Source organism: Gekko japonicus, unplaced genomic scaffold (genome assembly GCF_001447785.1).
Source record: "Gekko japonicus isolate JY-2015 unplaced genomic scaffold, Gekko_japonicus_V1.1 scaffold19, whole genome shotgun sequence".
NCBI classification, from domain to species: Eukaryota; Metazoa; Chordata; class Lepidosauria; order Squamata; family Gekkonidae; genus Gekko; species Gekko japonicus.
Window position 1 is genome coordinate 134,721 of NW_015164664.1, and position 21,800 is coordinate 156,520.

The 21,800-nt window shown below is 46.4% G+C and overlaps 1 protein-coding gene across 1 annotated transcript; it reads right to left on the minus strand.

The window, feature by feature from the left end:
- Positions 1 to 1,518: 1,518 nt before the first annotated feature.
- Positions 1,519 to 20,681, minus strand: FOXO4 (forkhead box O4). The gene is made up of 4 exons (XM_015409019.1): positions 20,427 to 20,681; positions 20,196 to 20,312; positions 7,915 to 9,155; positions 1,519 to 5,710 (listed from the first exon to the last, which is right to left on the minus strand). The coding sequence occupies exons 1-3, from the start codon at positions 20,583 to 20,585 to the stop codon at positions 7,932 to 7,934; spliced, it is 1,500 nt and encodes a 499-aa protein (XP_015264505.1). The 5' UTR covers positions 20,586 to 20,681; the 3' UTR covers positions 1,519 to 5,710; positions 7,915 to 7,931.
- Positions 20,682 to 21,800: the final 1,119 nt, after the last annotated feature.

A 21,800-nucleotide genomic window follows, 5' to 3' on the forward strand; every position in this document is an offset into this window, starting at 1 on the left:
AGCTCAGAATCCCCCCCCCCCCCCAAGGACTAGCAAAAGGACCAGCGGGGCCTCAAAACCCCCCCCCCCCCGAAAAATTAGAGCCTATCTCCTCAAAGGATCGGGGCCGCGGGTGGCTGAGAGGTTAAGATGCTGAGCTGCAGACTGGAAGGTCTGTAGTTCAGCGGTTCAAGACTGAGTGCCACGGGACGGAGTGAGCTCCCATCTCTGGCCCCCGTTCCTGCCAACCTAGCAGTTTGAAAGCAAGAAACTGCAAGTAGATAAATAAGTACCACTTCAGTGGGAAGGTAATACCGTTCTGTGCGCCTTGGTGTTTAGTCATGCAGGCCACATGACCACAGAAACGTCTTCGGACAGCGCTGGCTCTACGGCTTTGAAACGGAGATGAGCACCGCAACCCTAGAGTCGGATTTGACTAGCTTTCAAGCAAGGGAAACCTTTACCTCAAAGGATAAGATACTCATTTAAGTATTCAACTTTTAGACCAACTCACAGCCTCCAAATCTCTCTCTCTCCCCCTTGCTCAAAAGCCAGTCGAATCCGACTCTAGGGTTGCAGTGCTCATCTCCATTTCAAAGCTGAAGAGCTAGTGCTGTCCGAAGACGTTTCTGTGGTCATGTGGCCGGCATGACTAAACACCAAGGCGCACGGAACACTGTTACCTTCCCACTGAAGTGGTACCTATTTATCTACTTGCAATTTCTTGCTTTCGAACTGCTAGGTTGGCAGGAGCTGGAACTAGAGACGGGAGCTCACTCCGTCATGCAGCAACTCAGGTCTCGAACTGCTGAACTACCGACCTTCCACAGCAAACCAACCATGCCTCTCATCACCAGACACCAGGGACAAACAGAAGATTGCTTTCCCTTTCATGCCTGGCTTCTGAGCTTCCCAGCAGCATCCAGAGAGCCATGGGCACAGTGGGCTTGAAGAAACAGATCGTTTTGATGTGGCTCGGCAAGGCCATTTTTATTCACTTGCTAAGGCATCGCAATGGTGAGATGAAGGGGGGAAACTCCTAATAAACCGTTAGCCTGGAATCCACCCCCTCCAAGATAATCCTTGATGTGTGAGGACTGGCGGGACTTACTCTCTATGAGGGGAATGTACTCTACACACACTATTCACATTTTGACTACGTTGCTAGTTCCAGACAGCGACCTGCCCCAAAGCTGGCTACAGTCCTTAGAATAACAGCAGACTATTCCTTCTGGGGCCAAACCCACACCAGCTCTAATGTTTTTCTAAAGTCCTGAAGAAAAGCTGGGTGTAGGAAAGGAGACTTTTCTCAATTTGCACATCCCAATTTAACACATCCTACCACTTAGCAGTGAACTGTGCAAAACCTAAACCCAACACACCAAGCTAGATGCTTCCCAAAGAACTACAGGGAAGCTTCCGCCTCTTTGACAGCAGATGTCCCCAGTTCCCAGCATCAGCACTCTTCTTGCAGACTTAAGAAAGTCCCAGCTAGCAGCAGGACATGAAGCATGAACTGCACTGACACAGGCAGAGGATTACAGAGATTTATTTGTCACATTTTGCCCTCTAGCACATTCCACACAGCCTCTCTAGCAAAGGGGGATACTGGAAAACCCTGGAAGAGGACAGAGATTCTATGGCTACAGGGGACAAAACTGAAGTCAGGGAGGGCAAAAAAATGTCCTCAGTAGAAACAAGGTAAGACCTATCCCAGGTCAACTCCCCTCCTACAATCTACCAGTCCCAGTGGGGAAGTATGGAAGGGTATATACACTGCATGAGCTCTACCACCTCCACAACACAATCCTAGAAGGTGGATAGCCCCAGGTCACCTGGTTCTAGAAAGAACACCCCTATCCTTGAAACCTGGCTTTAAAAAGAACACCCTCATCCTTGAGACATGCATGGAAATCTAACAGGTAACTCCCAGATGCTCCTGAGTCCCAAATACATCCCACAGACCACACTACAAGCAACCTTAGCAAGAGTCCGATGGAGAGATACGCCATGAAGACCTGCTCTGATCCCCCGTAGCCAGCATCTTATTATTCGTCAAAGGCAAAAATACCACCATCATGCACCAAGATCAGCTCTTGCATGCCAGCTCTATTTTCATTCATACCCCAAAGCAGCAGGGGAAGAAGAGTGGCGGGGTGTCTATTCAGTCTAACAATGCAAATAAGCCAATCCTTAAGATGCTTTAATATTCCTTTGATTCAGAGTGACAAATAAGGTTGATATTGTTCACTCTTTTGGTGTATGGTTGTGTGTGAGGTGCAGATTTCAAGCCCACATTAGAAGTTGAGAATATGAAAACAGATGGGGGCCGTTATACAATTAATCAGTCCTAATTCAATTTTGTATCTGCAAGCATCCCACTCCTCCCTAGCACAGCTCAAAGCACTCAAATGCCAGTCTCCTAGCTATGGGGGGCTGACCAGAGATTCCCAAGCTTTGGCTTACCATTTTGAAGGGTAGTGAACTTCCCTCAGCAGCCCTGACTCTGCATCAGATGCAGTTACTGTATTTACCCGAAAGGAAGACCTAATGTTTTTCCAGTCATGCTGGCAAGAAAAAGAACATATTGTCTTAAATTCATGCATAAGTTACTGGTATGTACAGTAATAAAAAGACTGTGTGTAATCTTTTCTTTTTAAGGGTAGGGGAGTCATCTTCCTTTCTGGAAAATACAGCTTTCCAAGCAATTGCCTTGAGAAAGCAAAACTGATGTCCCATACTCATGCACCTGAAGACCACTAACCTCTGCCAGTCTCCCCATTTTCATGTTAATCACACTGCTGACTCAGCTCCACAATCTGGCAAGGGACAACTCCACGGGGAGTGGGGGAGTGTTTCTGCTGGCAAAGTGTGAAAAAGCTTTTTCTGAGTCAGACAACTGCAGTCTCCCATGGAAGTACAACAGGTAATAGTTACAAAATGCACACATAATGCAGCAAGGCCAGACTACAGCCAAAAGTCTGGTACCAGAAACCTGTCCTGTCACTGCTAGGAGGCGTTGTCTTGTCTGTCTTTTCTTTCCTGCAAGACCTGCCTATGAATTCCTATGAGACGTCCTTTCCTACAAAGGGACTTACACAAAGCAAGAAATTACTTAGCTGCAGAAAAAGAAGGCAAGCTGTGGAGTCCTCCATGGAAAGTTTTTAGCAATTAACTGTGAGTGGGAATGGAGGCCTGTGCCACTTGCTTCTCTGGACAGTGCTTCGCCTTGATTTGGGGAGCTGAAACTTCACTGTTCCCCATCTCCGGTAATACTAGTGGATTTCCAAGCACATCAAGGCAAGAAAGGATAACCTTGAAGCATCATCCCTCATCAGGTGACAAAGCCAGTTCTAGAAGGGAGCCCATCCACAGTCCCTATTTCTGCCACAGTAAATATTCCAGTGCTAGTAAGGAACAACCAAATCTGTCCCAGGGTTTCCCCTGGCTCCCAAGAGTCCTTCGCCAGAGTGATGAAGTGAACGCCAGCCTCCAAATCCAAGCTGTTCTCTCTGGGTCCTGCCTATCAGGGTCTTCAGCAAAAGCCAACTCAAGTTAGTAAGTTACAGATCCAGCGACTGTCAGGCCACTGCATCGCTAAGTGGAGTTGTGCTGTACCCCAAAGTGACAAGCCTGTTCCCCTTCCCCCAATTCAATAAAGCAGTCAGGGCTCAAGAAGCTTCAGAAGTGACAGCTGTGAGCCAACTATTATAAGGCTTAATGGATACACACACACACACACACACAGCCAATCCCTGCAATGCAACCTGTTGGCAATTCATGATTAGTTGCTGAAAGCATAAGATTGCTGGAGGGTCCTACTATGCAGGAAAGGCCTCCAAGCCTTGTCCACCCCACACTCACCCCCCTGAGGAGCTTCCCCTAATCCCAACTTCAGACCCCCAGACTCGTGTACTGTAGTGTTTTGTCTGATAAATGTATAATGCTGCAAGAAAACAGTCTGTGCTTTTAGCCAATAATCTCACAGGGTTCTCTGTTAAAATATAGAGTGCCCCCCACACCCAAGGTTTACAAAAGCTTCTAGTTAATCTGCAGCTAACTTTACAGGCTACCTATAATGTACAATTCCTGCACCTGCCCAAATTCCAATGAACATGACTTGCTTGGTGCCCCTCTCCCCACCCCACTCCCCCAGCTATATACCCAAGGTGGTGCAAAACTGTTCTTAATGCTGCTCAGAGAAGCACACCTCCTACTGGTACTGTCTTTGAGGGAAGGAAAGGCACCCAATATGGAGACACTTATACTGGTTTGAGGGCTACCACAGAAAGCCCTGTCCAGATTACTTTTTTAAAAGCCTCCAAAATAGTTCATCTGTAGAAAATGCCCTTCTGGATTTATTTATTTATTTTAAAAAAAAGAAGGAAAAACATGAACATCAGGGCTCTGCTTAAGGCCAGATCCAGGTTTTCCATTTCTTGGCTGCAGCAGGACAGCCAGAAACAAACCCCAGGAGAAGTTTTGGTTTCTTAGCAACAGCTTTTAGCACCTGCTTGTCTGCTTTCAGGCAGTCAGTGTTTTAGGAAAGTGCTACCGATGGCTCAGGCAACGCCTTCAACAAGGCCGTACCTCAGCTTCCAAATAGGCCTGGTGGCTAGCACAGTCAAGAATGAACTTGATAGCCTTGTAGATCCGGCCGCTCTGCACCTCCGCACCCTTCAGCGATGGAGAGAGCCTCGCCGGATGAGGCTGAGAGTTGGAGGGAGAAGGGGTAGTTCCCCTTTATCTGCTGGGACCCTCACCTAAGGGGGAGTGAGCAGGCACGGAGCCACGTGCCTTAAAAAGACACAGACTCCTACAAAAGCCCCTCACAGAGTGCAGTGTGAAGATCTAAATACTCGGCCACCCTCACAAGCCCCAAGAGCCCAACAAAAACAAGTAAGAAGGTCCACAATTCCAGTACCCGTTACTCAGAGATCTCAACCTCTAATCACCTCCACTCTGCCTCAGGCACCCGGGATCCAGAATGCAAGGTCCCAAAGTGCCAGACATACCATCAGGGTTCAAAACAAAAGTGTGAGGAGAGTTGTGACCATGAAGGCATCGTCCAAAGTCCTGCAACAGTAGACAGGCGTGAACCAAGTTCGGTATGCCTCAACAGCTTTGCATGGTTGCTTGCCTCATTATTTATCAATTTCCTGATTCAGTGGGAATGAAATTATTCTTGCTGTAACCATCTCTCTTGTGACAGCCTTGTTCCTCCCGAGAGCACAACTTTCTCTCCCCCACCCCTTCTTCCCACCAGAAAAATGCAGACAGGGAGGGACCTTGCAACTCAAGCAGCCATGGGATGTGCATATCGCCTTCCCACCCATTTTTTTCATCAAGGCTTAGGGTACTAAGTCAAACGATGGTTGAGGCAGAGATCAGGCGAAGGGCTGATGTCAACACAAAGTGGCTCCCTTCTGACCATCACTGACCCATCTCAGCTGATGCTGCCCCATGAATTCAGAGAATGCTCCTTCAGGGCACGAAGAGTCTTTTGGCCATGTTTGGAATGCTTCCCCAGCTCCTTGCAGGGAGGTCTGGCTGTGGCTTGGAGGGCTTATGGTAGACTCGGGAAGAGACGTGGCACTTAACAGGATCTCCTTCTTCCTGTTGCAGTTAGCTCTTCTTCCCAGCTGGCTTGAAGAGCAGTAAGACCAACCCCCGGTACTCTCCATGTTCCAGACTCTTCTGGGGGGTGCAAAGCTCCAAAACCAGAAGGGCACTGGAGAGAGAAAGAAGCAAGTACTTATTTGTCTACAGGGTACAGATGGCAACAGAAGCACACACAAACTCAGAACACATCAAGTCCTAAGAAAAATTAGTTTCTATATATCAGCATCCCCCTTTAGGCAGAACCTTAATTTCTTGAGCTAGAATCTGCAGACCAGATCAGACACAGGGTCCCTTTGACCTAGGAGCCTGTGTTTACTAACAGATGTTTGCAAGACTCTCCCACACCAGACAAATGTAGGTTAATCTGCCCCCAACAGAGGCTCCATCGTAATCCTCCAATGTCAGATTGCTTTCAGTCTCAAAACTCAAGAGCTTGTGTTCTTTGTAATAAATTACAAGTTGGGAAGCCCAGGCTGTTTTCCCATCCTAGTTTCTGGCATCAAGTACACTCTGTCATAAAATGTTCCACATTTTATGTGCCCTTGCTCTATCGTCTTGCTCTACTTTCCTCTACCTCAAGAGACCAGAATGAACTCCCAACCTTATACAGTAATTCCCCAATTACCATTTTGCTTTCTTCAGTAACTGGAGCAGGAACAAGCGTTTGAGTTTGGCGAGAACCTGACATGTTTTCCTGGGCAATACTCTCTCGAGCATTCAGAAAGTAGAATTAAAATTGGGACAGAAACAGTGAAGAGGATTGCTTATCCCTAGTACCAAAACAGCCAGTCACCTAATCTCCCATGGCACGTGCAAATAATATCCAGGCAAACTTTACAGAAGCTGGCTCCTCTTTTGATATGGGAAAAAAATGACAAGCATACATGTATGTGTAGGCAGGCAGCCTACTAAACTTTTTGTGGCCTATAAAATTCTTAAGACTTACTCCTAATATTAATGAGACACTTTCCAGAACAGTGCCTTCCTTCTCTGTAATTCCAAATGCCTGTCTGCATTAGGGAGTATGACTCTGGCCTTTCTAGAAACTCCTTGTATGATAAAAATTTACATTAGACAGCTAGGGCTTGCAAAGGAGGAAACAAGAAGGAATAGTCAACTTCACCAGACTAGGGGTTTCTAATCCTGTACAGTGTATGTACATGAAGATCCTACTCTTGACACATTGCCACAGATATATCTCTGCCTTGGTGCCATGACTAACAGGACATCCTTGGGGCAAAGACTCGCCTGCTGTCCACAAAGGAAACAGGAAGAAGAATTTATAGCATGTTTTCAGTAGCTAATTAAAAGGGCCTCAGTGATTTGATGTCACATCCACCTCACAAGAAGACAAGGCTCTGAAGACAAGCCCTGTGTGAGGCCAAATGGAACTAGAAGTACTTTGTTAGGTTGACAGATCAAGATGGGTAGTTGTATTAGTCTGTCTGTAGCAGCAGAAAAGAGCAAGAGTCCAGTGGCACCTTAAAGACTAATGAAATATGTGGCAGGGTATGAGCTTTTGTGAGTCACTGCTCACTTCTTTAGATACAGCTAGCTTTGTTAGGGTGAGTCCAGTGAAGGCATGCAGATTACCCACTGCACTGCTATCTGTGTGTCACCAAGCTGTTGTTTAATTTGTTACCCTAGAAACATTAAAGCAGATTTAAAGCAATGGAAGTTAAACCTCAATCTAACAAGACACAATCATGTCTAAGAAGATTCACCCAAGGAGATCTTGAAGGCTGTATCTGCTCTTTCTGTTTATCATTCCCATGATAAGAACCACCTATTAACGAATAGTTAATAGGCTGCTGTGAAACTGAACAGACTTTCACTTGGAGTCAAAACTAAGTACTGGGAGGGGAAGCTGGAAGAAGTTTCCAAAAGGCAGCAGTTATGGAAGCAGAATCAGGCCCACCAGCCATGCAATTTTATTCTGCTCTTTCCACTCACCTTCACATCCCTGAGAAGAGAAGCATATATTCCATGGTAACAGATTCCCAAAGTTCCCCTGACATAACAATTGCTTGGGCTAGAACAGCAAATTGGATTAAATTCAAGACTACATAATTCTCACTGAGCACTAGGAACAATTTTCAGCCCTATTTAAGGCTGGCACAAAAATGTGATACTGACTCCTAGACATGCAAAATGTTTTTCAAAGCCCTGGACAAAGCAACCTGTACTCTGGGTCTTTTCCAAACCGACGACTGTCTGAAACAGGAGGAAACATTGCTTAAGTATAAGGCTGGGAGAACTGATAAACTGACTGCAAGCTGTAACTTCAGCTCCAGCTGTGATACATTCACCTACCTTTGTCAATCCTGAAGTTAACTGGGTACCCAAGTGTGGTTGGAGGCCTGCGAGGTGCTGGGGTAGGTAGGAGCAGAAGGAATGGGTTCAAAATTGAAGTCCAGCCCTTCTCCATCCATGAGGTCGGTATTGATAATGTAATCCACATCACATTCAAGGTTCTCCATGTACATATCAACATCCAAGTCATTAGGCAGCCTATCCTGATTACCTCCAAAAGGAGTAAGAGTGGCGGCAGACAGAGGTGGCAGGGCACCCAGCTGGACCACCTGGGTAGACTGTGCTGGGCTGGATGCCTTCAAAGTGGACAGGCCTGCCGCATTCTGCGGAGCCGTCACCATGGTAAGGGCAGAGGCCAAAGCAGTGGTACCGACTGAATCCAACTGCTGTTCCGAAGGCTTTCTGAGCAGGTTAACGGGGCTCATCTTGCTTTTAGAGGATTGGTCCCCCAGGAGCAGAAAAGTCTGGCTGTTCAACCTGCCTCCACTCTGTGGGAGGATAGGATCTACCTGTGTCATCATCACATCACTAGGAGGTGGTGAGTTGGAGGTCAGGAGGGCTTCCAGTGTCTGTGGGCCAGAGAAATGGCCACCAGAGCTGTGCAGCGAGATATCAACAGGGTTGAAGAGGGAGCTGCCAAATGATGGTGCCTGAGTAGCTGTGCTCTGGTTCTGCAAGGAAAAACTGGGAGTTCTGTGGGACAGACCACTCGAAGTATGCTGCTGAGCTGACAGCAAGGATGAACTCGGCGACATCAGGTTTAGGCCATCAATGAGCTCCAGCTCCTCTGTCACAGTCGGTGGAACGTTGCTAGATGCACTGGAGTAGACGAGGGAAGGGAGGAGCTCCTCATCGGGAAGGTCATCCTGCTCAGTCAGGATTGGAGAAAGTCCTAAACTGATGGTGCTGGCATTGGAACTGGTTCGAGGCCGGATACTGGTCCACACATCAGAGTCCTCATTGCTTCTTGCTGAGGGGCTGCCAGGCCACTTGGGGTACTGAGAGGTTGGACTGTCAGCAGGAGGTTCTGAGGCCACCTGCATAGCCGCCTTTTTCTTTGAGGCTTTCCCCCGGACCTTTGCCAGTTTGCTGCTGTTGTCCATGGAGGCAGCTCTCCTCCGTGGAGCCTTCCCACTTTTACCACCTTCTGGATTGAGCATCCACCAAGAGCTCTTCCCTGTAGCTTCATTGTGCACTTTAATGAACTTGCTATGCAGAGACAGGTTATGCCGGATGGAGTTCTAAGGAGAAACAATGGGAAGAATAGCACATTAGCAACATTTCCAGCTTCCTTTCATACAATCTAACCCAAAAAAACAACACCCCTGAGGAGAAGAATGACCCACAGAGGTGCCAGCAAGCCTAGAGATGTTTCTTGGCTATCAGTATGATGAAAAGCTTGTCTGGCTTTCCAGTAAACCACTCATTCAGAAAAGTATCTCCGTGAGATCTATTTAAAACATTTGTTCAAGCAGCCTGTACTATTCCTGACATGAGATTACATTCAGCTGGGGGCAGGGTTGGCTATTCAAAATACAATAGGCCCAAGATGGTGAGCAAGTAAAACCTCTGGAGCAGTCACACCTACCTGGGATTCTTCTGCCTGCAGAGAACCTCTTTACAGTGTTCACGAGGAGGGGGGGGGAATTCAGCACACCACAGACCACTCATGGCTGCTCTTGATTTAGAACGGGAGTCTCATCCCAGTGGTTTGCAAACTGTGAGAGGCTATACAACCCCGCCCCAGAGGGAATGAGCCAACTCTGCTGGCTAAGAACAACCTCCTCCCCACCCCCAAGGAATGGCTGCTGTCTAATTGCCTAACCACAAGACTTTGGCTCTGCTTACTTCAGTGTGACTTGAAACCAAGAGGTTCAGAACAGCATGTAACTTCCTAGGAATAGTAGTAAGGTTTTGTTTCTGGGTAACAGGCCTGCTCAGCCAGAACCACAATGTGCTAAGCCTTGCGTCAAGAAGCGTCCTTGGCCCAACAGCAGAACTGTTCTGGTACACTGGAGCTGCCGGATGGAGTCATCAAACCCTTGATTTCTCTTTGGAAAAGTAAGGCATTTTTCAAGATTTTTGGTTTACAAATAAAAAGGCAGAAACAATGGCATGACAGCACACAGAGAGTACATGCACCATACCATATTAAGCCCTGATAGTTTAGGGATTGAGCCAAAACTGTACTGGTTAAAGTACCCAGGACCTATGCGAAGGCAAAAATCTAATATGTAAAAAACCAGAGTTCAAGGTTTACTCAGCCTCAAATCAGATGCTGCTACTACAAAGAAAGCAAATGAGTATCACAGAGCAAGCAATCATAGGAAAATCCAGAGGAAACCTGAAGGGGGGAAAAAGATGAACTAGCAAAAAGCATGGAGCCACATAGTTAAGAACAGAGCTGACTTTGGCCAAGTGATATTTAATCCAAATTAAGCATTTACAATTATTGACAGCTTAACCTGCAATCTAACAGCACTCATTACTATCTGCCCACCCCAATTTTCTGTGTGATTTCAACAGCACTTTCTGCTACACCCAGACCAAGACTGTCTGAACAGCATTTTTAAAAAAATAAAAAGCACACTACAGGGAATTATAAGATTGGTCTGTTGTTACTTAGAAAGCCGAACCCCACCTCCCAATTCCCTCTCACACAAATAGAGGCTTAGGGTAAGTGTTCTGATACTCCACTCATTCTTGAAGACAAAAATACAAACAAATCACATTGCCATTCAAAATATCTTCCTACTGGTTTAACCCCTGATTCATTACCCAACCCCTTTCATAGCAAAATAGGTCACACACCATCTCTTGAAAATACATGGGCTCATATTTCAGTGATCCTTCCAGGGAAACAGGGCAACGGAGTCACAACAGCCACCTTGGATGTTCTACCACATACCTTTGCCATTTCAACATGGTACATATATGTATCATGGTGCTGCTACTAGGGAAACCTAAATGAATTCTAACCATTGGCTGAAGAGGGGCACAGGGAAGGAAAGTCTCAAAATGTAAAGAACTCAAGTCACTTAGAATTTTATCTATCTCCTGTTCTCCCTCCTCCCAAAAAATCCCAGCTTTCCAAACCAGCACATTTATGCAAGAGAGAACTCAAAGTCTTGAATTCTTCAATAGCTGAATTTAGTTAATACAAATCAGGCCTGTACTTGCATCAACCCACAGAAGGGGGGGGGGGAACCACTGGCATGATTTGTATGTATTGCCTAAGATCTATTAAACCCCATGAACAAATGTTCTAAAATATAAGTTAATAAAGGAATGAATAGAAGAAATTACCAAGCCAGCCGCAAAGCCTCCTCGATAACTTGGTAGGGTGGGGAGGAGAGGTGACAGCACTCTGTTCTTTATGTAGCCATGCACCTATTTTAAAAATAGCCCCATGTTACTTGTTTCCCCTTTGCCCTTTATCTGAGGGATGCTAATGGAAACACAAGAGTGAAAGTGACTAGCGGTGAATTAATTTGTTTTGCCCCATTTTCATTACAGGGGCATTTTGACCAGCTTTTAAGAAAACTCAGTCTCAGAAAATGCTTATCAGGTAAATGCTACTGCCTGACATTGACATTCTCTCTCTCTCTCAACCCCCTTTCAACATTATACTTTTTTCTCTTTCCTTCAGATTTCCTGGAAATTCTTCCTCCTGGAAACTTACAGCTGTCATGGGCATGGATGAGGATGAGCTGACAGAGCCTGCAGAAACCACAGCTGGCCTCTCTGAAGCGGCAGAGGAGGATAGCTGGCAAGTGTCTGTAACAGCAGTCTTCACACCTGGCCCAGATAAGAAGGAATAACTGCAAGCTGAAAGTCCTCCTAATTCACCCCCAGTGTGACATTTGAGAGAGCATGTGATGTGTTTAAGGGAGCAACTGCGGCAAAACTTAGCAACCAGGCAAAGAGAGGCCAGGCTATAAGGGAGCCGCTCAGCCAGCCCAGAGTTCTAACAGGAGCCTGGCAGATCGTGCAGCTGGCTAATTGGTAGCAGCATTTAACTCCACACTCTGGGCAGTACTCTTCATGGAAGCAACAAGTCAGCTTTGTGCTGCTAGCATCCACTTTGGCTCGGCTCTTGCACCTAGACCTTCGGACCCCCTGGCTTTGGACTTGGCTCTATGTTCCTGACCCCGGCTTGGCTTTCGACTACGTTTCTGGTTAGTGATTTGAACTTGGCTCTGTGTTTCTGGCTCCTGACCCTGGCTTGGCTTTATGGACTTTGCACTATCTTTATGGCTCCTGACCTTAGCCTGTTCTGAACTCCTTTTAACTGGCACCCCAGCCCATAACAACAACTTTCTGAATTATCTGCTTGCTTTGGAACATCAAGTTCGGTCAGGAGAGAATCATTAGAGACAAGTTAAGACTCATGGTTCTCTGGGTTCTGCCCCATACACAGTCCATCCCAATTAAATGTGTCATCTCCCACCTGGAGTGGTTCTGAAAATGCCTGGTTAGTGCCCACCCAGAGTTCCTTAAACACTCCAAGAATTTGGCAGCAAACTGGCCTGATCAGGAGAAGAAATTATGGTTTTTTAAAAACAAAATTTGATGCATCTAATGCTCAGAATTGCCTCAAGACAAAACACACATTGTCTATCAAATTGCAAGATGCCAAGGAAGAAGTTACCATTCTCCAACACAGTTGGTAGATTTTCAGAGCCAAAGAGCATCAATCTACTCACTCCTTCTTTGTACCATATTAATGCCCCTGCTCCAGAAAACTTACAGTCTGAAGTCTGATACAGGAATAGGGCACAGCAAAGATAAAAGAGAACAGCAATAGAAAAGAGTAAGGATCAAGTAGCACCTTAAAGACTAATAAACTAGTAAGCTACTGCATTCTATGTACGTTGGCTTCACTGAGATCAGAAATAAAGAAGAGTTTGGTAACGGCTTCATAAAAAGTTGGGGGTTGAGGCAGTATGTGAACAGAAAGTGGCTGCCTCACACAGGCATTCCAAGAGACAGAGAAGCCGGTTTTCTACAGAGAAGCAAATTATTCACCACCTCACAAGTCATACAAGTCATACAAGCCCTTTGTTGTTCAGACGCAGTCGAGTCCGACTCTTCGCGACCCCATGGACCAGATCACGCTAGGCTTTTCTGTCTTCCGCCGTCCTCTGAAGTTTGCTCAATTTCATGTTCATTGCATCTATGACACTGTCTAACCATCTCATCCTTTGCCATCCCCGTCTTCTTTGACCTTCAATCTTTCCCAGCATCAGGGTCTTCTCCAGTGAGTGCTCCCTTCTCATTCGGTGGCCAAAGTATTTGAGCTTCAGTTTCATTATCTGGCCTTCCAGGGAACAGTCAGGGTTGATTTCTTTTAGGATTGACTGATCTGATCTTCTTGCAAGCATGCAATACTCTAGAAAACCCTGTCCCTGGGATTTTTCTAGTTCACAGAACCAGACAGTTCAAGTGCCACTGTCCAAGCTTTCCTTCTCCATATCCTGCCTCCCAGTGGGAGCAATGATCTTCCACACCATTCAGTCATGTAAGAAGGAAATATCACCAAGTTAAATCGACTGAACAGCGAGTGGCTCTATTTCCTACTGCTAATGCCCCCTCCACCCCAAGCCTTATAAACATTGCTTCCAAGTATTTCACTCAAAAACTGTAGCTCATCAAGTTCAACTTTACCAAAATCCATTTCCTTCTCCCACAGAATTAAATTGGGAAGGAAGAGAGAAGAGGTGGAAACAGACAAGTACCATATGCTAAAATACAGACCCAACTGAAGCCATACAAAAAACATTAAAAGACAGACTGAAATGGGGGGGGGGGGGGAGAGAAGCATCAACAGGGGTAACAAGTGGAGCTGCATTAGTACCATTAAAGCAGTTCTCTTGGGGCCCGACACAGCTGCAGGGCAATCTTGGCACATGCTCAGCAGGAGAAACAGCTTTCATAAACTGGCAAGAACAGCAGTAAGGTTTTCCAAGATAATTCAACCTGGGTTACAAAGAGCAGTCAGTACACTGTGTCAGGAAGAAACAGGAAAGTGCCCTCTGGGACTCTGAACCCAAATGGCTCTGGGGTGGGGCATGTTTGTCCTGCTCTGTTCTTGTTCACTTAAGCACACCCTGTTTTTAATCTGCGACAAGGTTGACAACACCTCAAGAAGGTGCTCTCTATGTGTTCTTAAGCAAGGATGCTTACTGATTCTCGAGCAATGGACTTACTCCTCTCCTTTTTCTTTTTACCTGACATTCCCATTGGCTGCCCACAGTCAAGCCTTCTTCCTATTCCCTATCAACATCAGCCCAGAATCCCTTCTTGGCTTCCTTTGCAGAACCATACCAATATTTCCTGAAGCACAAATATTTGCAAGAAATAAAAGTTACATGTTTTTCCTAATTTTCCTACTCCTTCCACTGCCAGTTTCCTGCTCATGCCTTGGTTTCATCCACCTAGCCAAGCAGAAATGTTAGTAGGTCAGGAACATCAAGCAATCATGCAAACACCATAAAAGAGCTTTGGAAGTCAGAAACAAGGATTATTACAGCCACAGTCTTTTTCTGGACACTACACCTCCTTCTAGACATGTGCATAGTAGGAAGAAGTACAAAGCACAAATTATCACTGTGATATTCATTCCCTTTGTTCTCCACCTATGACAAATCTTACCAAATCATCTTGCTGCACCACTACTTTTTTGGGATAATACATTCATACAACATACCCCCAAAGAACCAGCTGAATATTTTTTTATTACTGTGTACCAAAGCTAAAGCAAACACAAGGTTAGCCTTTGGCAATTCTTAAAAGCACTTCACTTTGTACTTCCAAGATAAACGCAAACAAAAGGGAACTCAAACTTACAAAAAGATGTCTAACAAAAGCCTAGTCTTTCATAGGGGAAATAAGCACACCTTCTTCTTGAACCAGTATGGTGTAGTGGTTAAGTGTGCGGACTCTAATCTGGGAGAATCGGGTTTGATTCCCCACTCCTCCACTTGCAATGCTGGATGACCTTGGGCAAGCCACAGTTCTGGCACAGCTGTTCTTGAAAAAAAGAGCAGTTTTTGTCAGAGCTCTCTCAGCCCCACCTACCTCATAGGGTGTCTGGTGTGAGGAGGGGAAGGGAAAGGGGTTTGTGAGCCGCTCTGAGACTCCTTTGGGTAGTGAAGGGTGGGGTATAAATCCAATCTCCTCCTCCTCCTCTTCTTCTTCTTCTTGTGTACTACACCATACCCTCCCATTTCAGAGTGCTGCCTGGAAGGCCTTCCTCTGCCACAATATCCACTTGGGTGACCAATAAATCAGAGAGCTCCAAACATGGAAGTAAAGTAATTCCCTCCTGACCCCTAATAAAATAGGATTCACCCTAATTTTGATCTGAGTTAATTCTATCTTCCATGAACTTCCAGTTCCAAGCAATGTTCCCTCTAAGCTGTGGAGTCTTGTGAGCAAAAATTCTACTTTGTGAGCTACTGGCATTAAAGTTGTGAGCGAGCGATTTGGCTACTGCATAAATTAGTTTGCTCTAGAGCCATCCTTCCTGAGCTAAGGCAAAAATGTGTGACCTGGAAGCTAAAAAACTGTGAGCTAGCTCACACTAACTCAGCTTAGAGGGAACAATGGTTCCAAGGGGCCAGCTCCAGAATAGCATGCTACAAGAAACTACAGCAGCACAGCAAGGCAGCATAGCTGTGCTCATTCTGCAGATCTCTGTATGCAGACTGGATACTTGGAGAACAATTTCACATTCCAAGCACTTTTCTTTTACAATGTTTCTGTCCTTTAAAAAACTCCATGTTCATGGTATGGGTATTCCAATGGATATCTTCTCTGCTTCCACTTAATAGATACAAAGCATCTTAACCCACACCCAGTTAGCAAGGCCAGAAGGATTTAAACTTTGCTTCATAAAGCATCAACAGGATCATTACACACGAGCTTACAGACATCCACCACTGAATCTACCCTTGAATGTGTCTTCTTATATCCCAGTTAATTCTTAACTTCTACACTGCAAAGAAAAGAGACAAGTCACAAGGCAATATCTAGTAATCCTCTAGTGTTCAGATTAACTTGTATCTACAGAATGCTTCTCTGAAAGATTGCAAAAGAATAGTAAAATGTAATTTTTAAATGGATGCCTACATTGCTATGCTTCCTGTGCTAAATGTCACAGCACACATATGAGCCTTTCAACTGCATGCCTGAAACCTGTACAGGAAAGGCCGGCAGCAGGCACTGCTTGCTCTAGATCAAAACTGTCTTCACTGCCAAGTGATGCATTTCAGCTTCACCTCATACAGAACCTCTCCTTTAATGACCTGTCCATACAAAAACATAACACTTTTGGTTACTCCAAAGCAAAATACTGACAAAAGCATGTTTGAAAGAAATGCCTGCAGACTTCAACACTATGAACCTCGATGCAAATATAAGCAAATGAAGAAGAGGATAAAGGAACAATAGCGAGCTAGTGTGGAGAGATAGAGACCACGGGGCCTGTATGCAGCAATCAGGGTTAAAACTCCTGCTAAGCTGGGAAGCTCACGTGGTTTCTGGCAAACCTCAGCCTCACAGATTAACCTACATGTTAAGGATAAATAGATCTATTGTACTCTTGGGGTCATTAACCATACTTTGCAAGCTCCCATTTATGACAACAAAAATATTACCCTAGGCGCATGAGAGGGGGCAGGAAAGGGGACCAATAGCCACACTTAGCTGAGAAGCAGCCCACTCACCTCTGTAGCCTTCTGTAGATGCTGTCTGTCCTGCAAGTTCTACAAGTATATTGTCTTAGCCATAGGCCATAACACTGTCTGTCCTGCAGAAGATGGCAAAGGTAACAAGGAAAGCAAAGCAGGTTTTTTCCTCTAAACTACTTGAAATGCCTGGAAGGCCAGATAATGAAACTGAAGCTCAAATACTTTGGCCACCAAATGAGAAGGGAGCACACACTGGAGAAGACCCTGATGCTGGGAAAGATTGAAGGTCAAAGAAGACGGGGACGGCAAAGGATGAGATGGTTAGAGTCATTGATGCAACGAACATGAAATTGAGCCAACTTCAGAGGACGGCAGAAGACAGGAGGGCCTGGCGTGATCTGGTCCATGGGGTCGCGAAGAGTCTGACTCGACTGTGCGACTGAACAACAACAACAACAACAACTTGAAATGCAAGTTTGCAAAGTGTGGATAATCACACAGGTGGTGCTATTCTGAGTCAGACTAGGCATGGGGGGGCGGGTAGAAGAACGCTCTCATCTGAAATCACTATAGGAGACAACTCCCATTTTTGGAACAAACAAGGCTCATATTTTAAAATAAAGAGAGTCTTCTTTCCAAGTGCCTTTTCAGTCTGAACTTCCTCAAGGGAGGGCAGACATATTCGCTCTCTACCCAGAGCTCCCTTTCTGAAGGAAGGACTATGTGAGCCAGGAATGCATGCTATGAAGGAGTTATTTATACCGAGCATCAGCACAGCTGGGTGACAAAGAACTGAAGCCCAGTATTGAAATCCATTCAAATGACACTTGGCCTTGCACAGCAGTCTGGCCTAGAGTCTCTGATTGGGCTCCTGCCTTTCCAGGAAATCTCCAAGAACATTCACAAAGGGGGCAGGGAGTGGCCTTTCTTGGAAGTGCTGAAACAAAGTGAACTGAAGGGCCAAGCACAAGGGAAAACACGCATACACCCCCTCCATGAGCTGTAATCTCTCTCCTTTCTTTAAAGCACTGGTTTTTATCCTGAGTGTTGGGACCTTCAGGTGAGCCATCAGTCCCTACAAAGTATCCTCCCCCAGAGTTTTTGAGAAGGAGCTGCAGCTACTGCACATGCCGCTAATGCGCATGCAAACAGATCATGGGTGCCATGCCACTTGTCTCTCGTTGTATATGCTTGCACCTCAGCATCAGGACAGCATAGTGAGGTCACTCAGGAGTGGAGAGAATTCCTATTCTAGCGCAGGCAGGTTCAGATGCCACCCAACCCACAATCCCTCCCTTGCCTTCTGTCTACTCCTGCTGCCTAGCACAGCCAGGTCCACACTGCCACAACCCACAATTCATTTCTCCACCACACGTATCTTCTTCCTGCGCAAAGCCCCTCTTCCCCGCTAAAGCAGTTCTTTGTCTTCTCTCTTTCCCCTCCACTTCACTCTACCACTGTTGCTCTTCTGCCAGTGAGACATTCATTGTTCAGTACCTGTGCTTCCTGCATGTAAGCCCCTTCCCCAAAAATTATCTCTTGCTTTCTTTTCCACTTCCTCAGCCCAGATCCACAGCCAACAGTCAAGACCACAACATTCTGCATGTCTGCTTGCAGAATGAAATGCCCCTCACTGACAAAATGAATCTTTGGGAGAGGTGCTCCAGAGTCAACAAGCAATGGACAGCTAGAGACGATGGCAAGGAAAATAGGGGGAAAGGGAAAGGAGAAACGTAAGGCAGGGGAGCAGTTCCGCAGCAGGGAAAGACATCTGAACCTGCCTGTGCTGGCTTGTTCTTCACTACAGTATACTTTCTGCTATGCATGGGTCTGTCTTCAACTGCCCACTGTTCTGGCCCTAATACTGATGAGGTCATAACTCTGGCTCCTCCTGTTCTCATCACATGTCCAAGGTCACAGTTTCCTTTTTAGTAATCTGCTTGCAAATAAGTCCAATTCTAATTCCTGGGGGCTGTCAGACTATTATAAGGAAGTATGAGAGATTATTATAGAACATACCACTGGAAAATTCCTAGTATAAAAGTGTAATGTTCAGGAGCTGCCAACTTTTAAGGCATCAATGAGGAAGGGGTTTATTGTTATCAAACTTATAGACATGTGAGATTTTCTGAGTCATGGAGAAGACCATTCCTTGCCACTCTTTCCAAGCAATGACAGCAAAAGTATTTCCTAAACTTGCACTGCTCACAGATGTAGATGGGGTTGCGGTCTCCAAACGTTTGTCCTTGGCATCAAACTGTACTACACAGAGAAATCAGGACAAGGAGATGACATGCAGGGAAAGGAGGCTGAACCAATACGAGCCTCCTGTACAGAGAAACTCCTTGCAAAAATCAACAATCACAGGAACTTCAGAGAAAACAGTACAGGGAATTCTACTCAATTACACTTTCATTATGCATTAAGTTCTAGCAACTGTAGCATCCCTACCAAGCACAGGGGGCAGTGAGAAACACTCATTGGAGCCCAGAAACCCAAGGATAGCTGATAGGGCAACCAGGACAGAGGTTGCTCAGTATTCCCTTCTATGCTAGTCTCCCTTAAGGCTCTGCATTTAGTATCAGGGATCTGGAAGAAAGAAAAGGCCATCTAATCCACCCTCCTGCTACATCACCACCCTTCAAAATCTGTTTAAGCTACCAGTACTTTGCTCTCTGACTAAAAAGCCCTTATTTTTAATTAGAGTGTTTTATACTTATACTAACCGCAACAGTTCTTTAGCAGCATAAAAGAGTTCTAGTTCAATGGTGGTTTGAATTAAGTCCCATCAGATGGCAGTACAGTAACTACAGTAGTTAACTCTACCTGCTAATAATTTATACGCCACACCCCATGACCCATAAACCTTGCAGCCTAGTTCCAGAAATATGGAATTGGGTTGTGATTACTCAGAGCTGAAGCCCAGATGCTTTCTTTCTTTCTTTTTTCAAAGCCATGTTTCAGAATTACACCCTGACACTGAATGCTGATTCCTTTGGTGGATCTAAGCAATCCCAAAAGCCAAAACTGGCCTCCAAACTTCAGAGTGCCTAAGTGATGCAATTTTCTTATCCTTTGTGGACACAACTCCTATGTCTTTTCAGTGACTCCTATGTCTTTTATGTGACATCAACAGGTACTCTCCTCTCCCATTCCTGCAACTCTGACTGAACACACATCACCTGTTGAACTGTATGGCATGCAATTTCTAAAAGCAAAAGGACAATACTTTTATTGTGAGCTTTAAAAAGTCACAAGGTAGCAAAGGATTTCAAGAGGCAGGGAAAGGAGGGGGAAGAAACACTGCTGGCAAAAGGCCTGGAAGTAGCCACATCTGCAAGTAGTTCACAGCGCAATACCTAGAGTAACTCTCAGTAACACTGCCGGGAAAGGAAAGAGGAAGGGGGAAAGACGTAGAAAGTCTTCGCTCTGCTGTGGTCCAGTGACGACGGATCAGGAAGTCCTCCGTTCGAATCTCGCCTTTTAACTGAGCGGCCTTGGGCAACTTTCACAAGCCTGATGTAAGGAGTGCAATTAATTCGTGCCATTAATTCTCTCCTCTCCCCGCCCCCGCCTTTCGGGTCTCACCTTCCACCCGGCTGAGCTGTTGCTGTCTCCCTTGTCGCGGAAATAAGGCACGGAACGGACCATCCACTCGTAGATCTGTGCCAGGGTGAGCCGCTTATCCGGGGCGCTCTCGATGGCCTGGCTGATTAAGTCGGCGTACGACTGGCTACCCCAAGCATTGCGACGCGCCCCGCCGCTGCTCCCGCCGCCGCCGCTCTTCTCGGGGCTCCCTAGCCCGCTCCCGGATCCTACCCCCCCGCCTGGTTCTGGGTCGGGTTCCGCCGACGCCCCTGCCAGCTCCGGCCGGGGTAGAGGCCATGTGCAAGAACGTGGCCGGCTCTGTGGAGGGAACTCGGGGTCCAAGGCCGCCTCCGCACCCGCCGCCGAGGGGCTCCCAGACGCCTCTGCCATGGCGCCCCTTCCGCTCTCGCGCTCCCTCAGCGCCGCCACATCACCTCCGTCTCCTCAGGGCCACAAAGCACTCGCTGACTGACTAGCGCGCAGGCGCTCCGCAGTCCCCCTTCCCCCCCCCCAGGAAGGTATAGCCCAATCCCCCTCAGGCCGTACCGAATGTTCTCCCCTTTCGATTAATGGCACCGTCCGCCTCGCCTTTCTCCTCCGAGGCTCGACGCCCGGCCTTGGCGCGCGCGCGCGCACTCGCTTTCACCTTCCCCCCCACACCTCGCTCCCGCCTCTTTGCCCGAACAAGCTTCGCCAACCAGAGCACCCAGCCGCACGGCAACACTGTTTACCGGACTTCGGGAGATATCTACGCTTGCGCGCTGCGGTGTATCTTGGGAGGCGTAGTCCCGCGAACGGACTACGTGGAGAAACAGACGCTTGAGAGGACTCGATCTCCCATAGAACAGAGCGCAGCCCAGCTCTAGAAAGAATACCGTGGCAAGCCGTGCTAGCTGGAAAAACTGCAAGTCCCAGAGAGCAGTAGCTTCCCCTTATTCTTCCTCCGGCCTTAGACATTACATAACCAATCGGCTTGCTTGAAAACAAACCTTCCGTGCCGAACTGGGCGACTCGGCTCTTCCACTCTTCGGCTATTGTGGCCCCGAGACGCTACGCCCTCCCCTCCAGCTCTGTGTCCTGAGTGTTTCCTAAATATCAAATGTGGCATCTAAATTTTGAACGGCATTCCTCCCACGCGTTACGTTTTAGTGCATCAAAGACCATTCACTGTTCTGAGTGGCTCTTATGAAAAAGAAAGGCGGCCAATAAATTAATTGAAATAAAATAAACTTTCCAAGCATGATTGCTTTCTTGTTGTCCACTACTTGTTATTTTTTCCCCATGCAACTACAAGGCTTCTCAACCAAAATCCGGTGGCTTCACTTGTCGTCTATAGCAGTGAGAAGAGCCAGGCACACCACAGGAAAGTCCTCCAAAAATGTTTTGTATACCCCTTCTCATCTCTGAATAGTTACACACAAAACACACGATGAGACAAAATGTGCTGGGTTTATTTACTTCACTGTCATGAACATGTATAATTTTACTTAATATCATTTAGGACTTCAAGCTTCATTCTCTGTAATCAGGAAAGCTACAACTGCATCTTGAGCATTCACACAACTCTCCCTCTCCATCAACAAACGCATGCACAGTTTTATCACA

Coding starts and splice junctions, on each gene's coding strand:
- FOXO4 (XM_015409019.1), bottom strand. CDS start 20,585: ATGGCAGAGGCGTCTGGGAGCCCCTCGGCGGCGGGTGCGGAGGCGGCC. Junction 20,313..20,426: donor ACCCAGAACCAGGCGGGGGG/GTAGGATCCGGG, acceptor TTAATCAGCCAG/GCCATCGAGAGCGCCCCGGA. Junction 9,156..20,195: donor ACAGCTCAGCCGGGTGGAAG/GTGAGACCCGAA, acceptor GTTTCTCCTTAG/AACTCCATCCGGCATAACCT.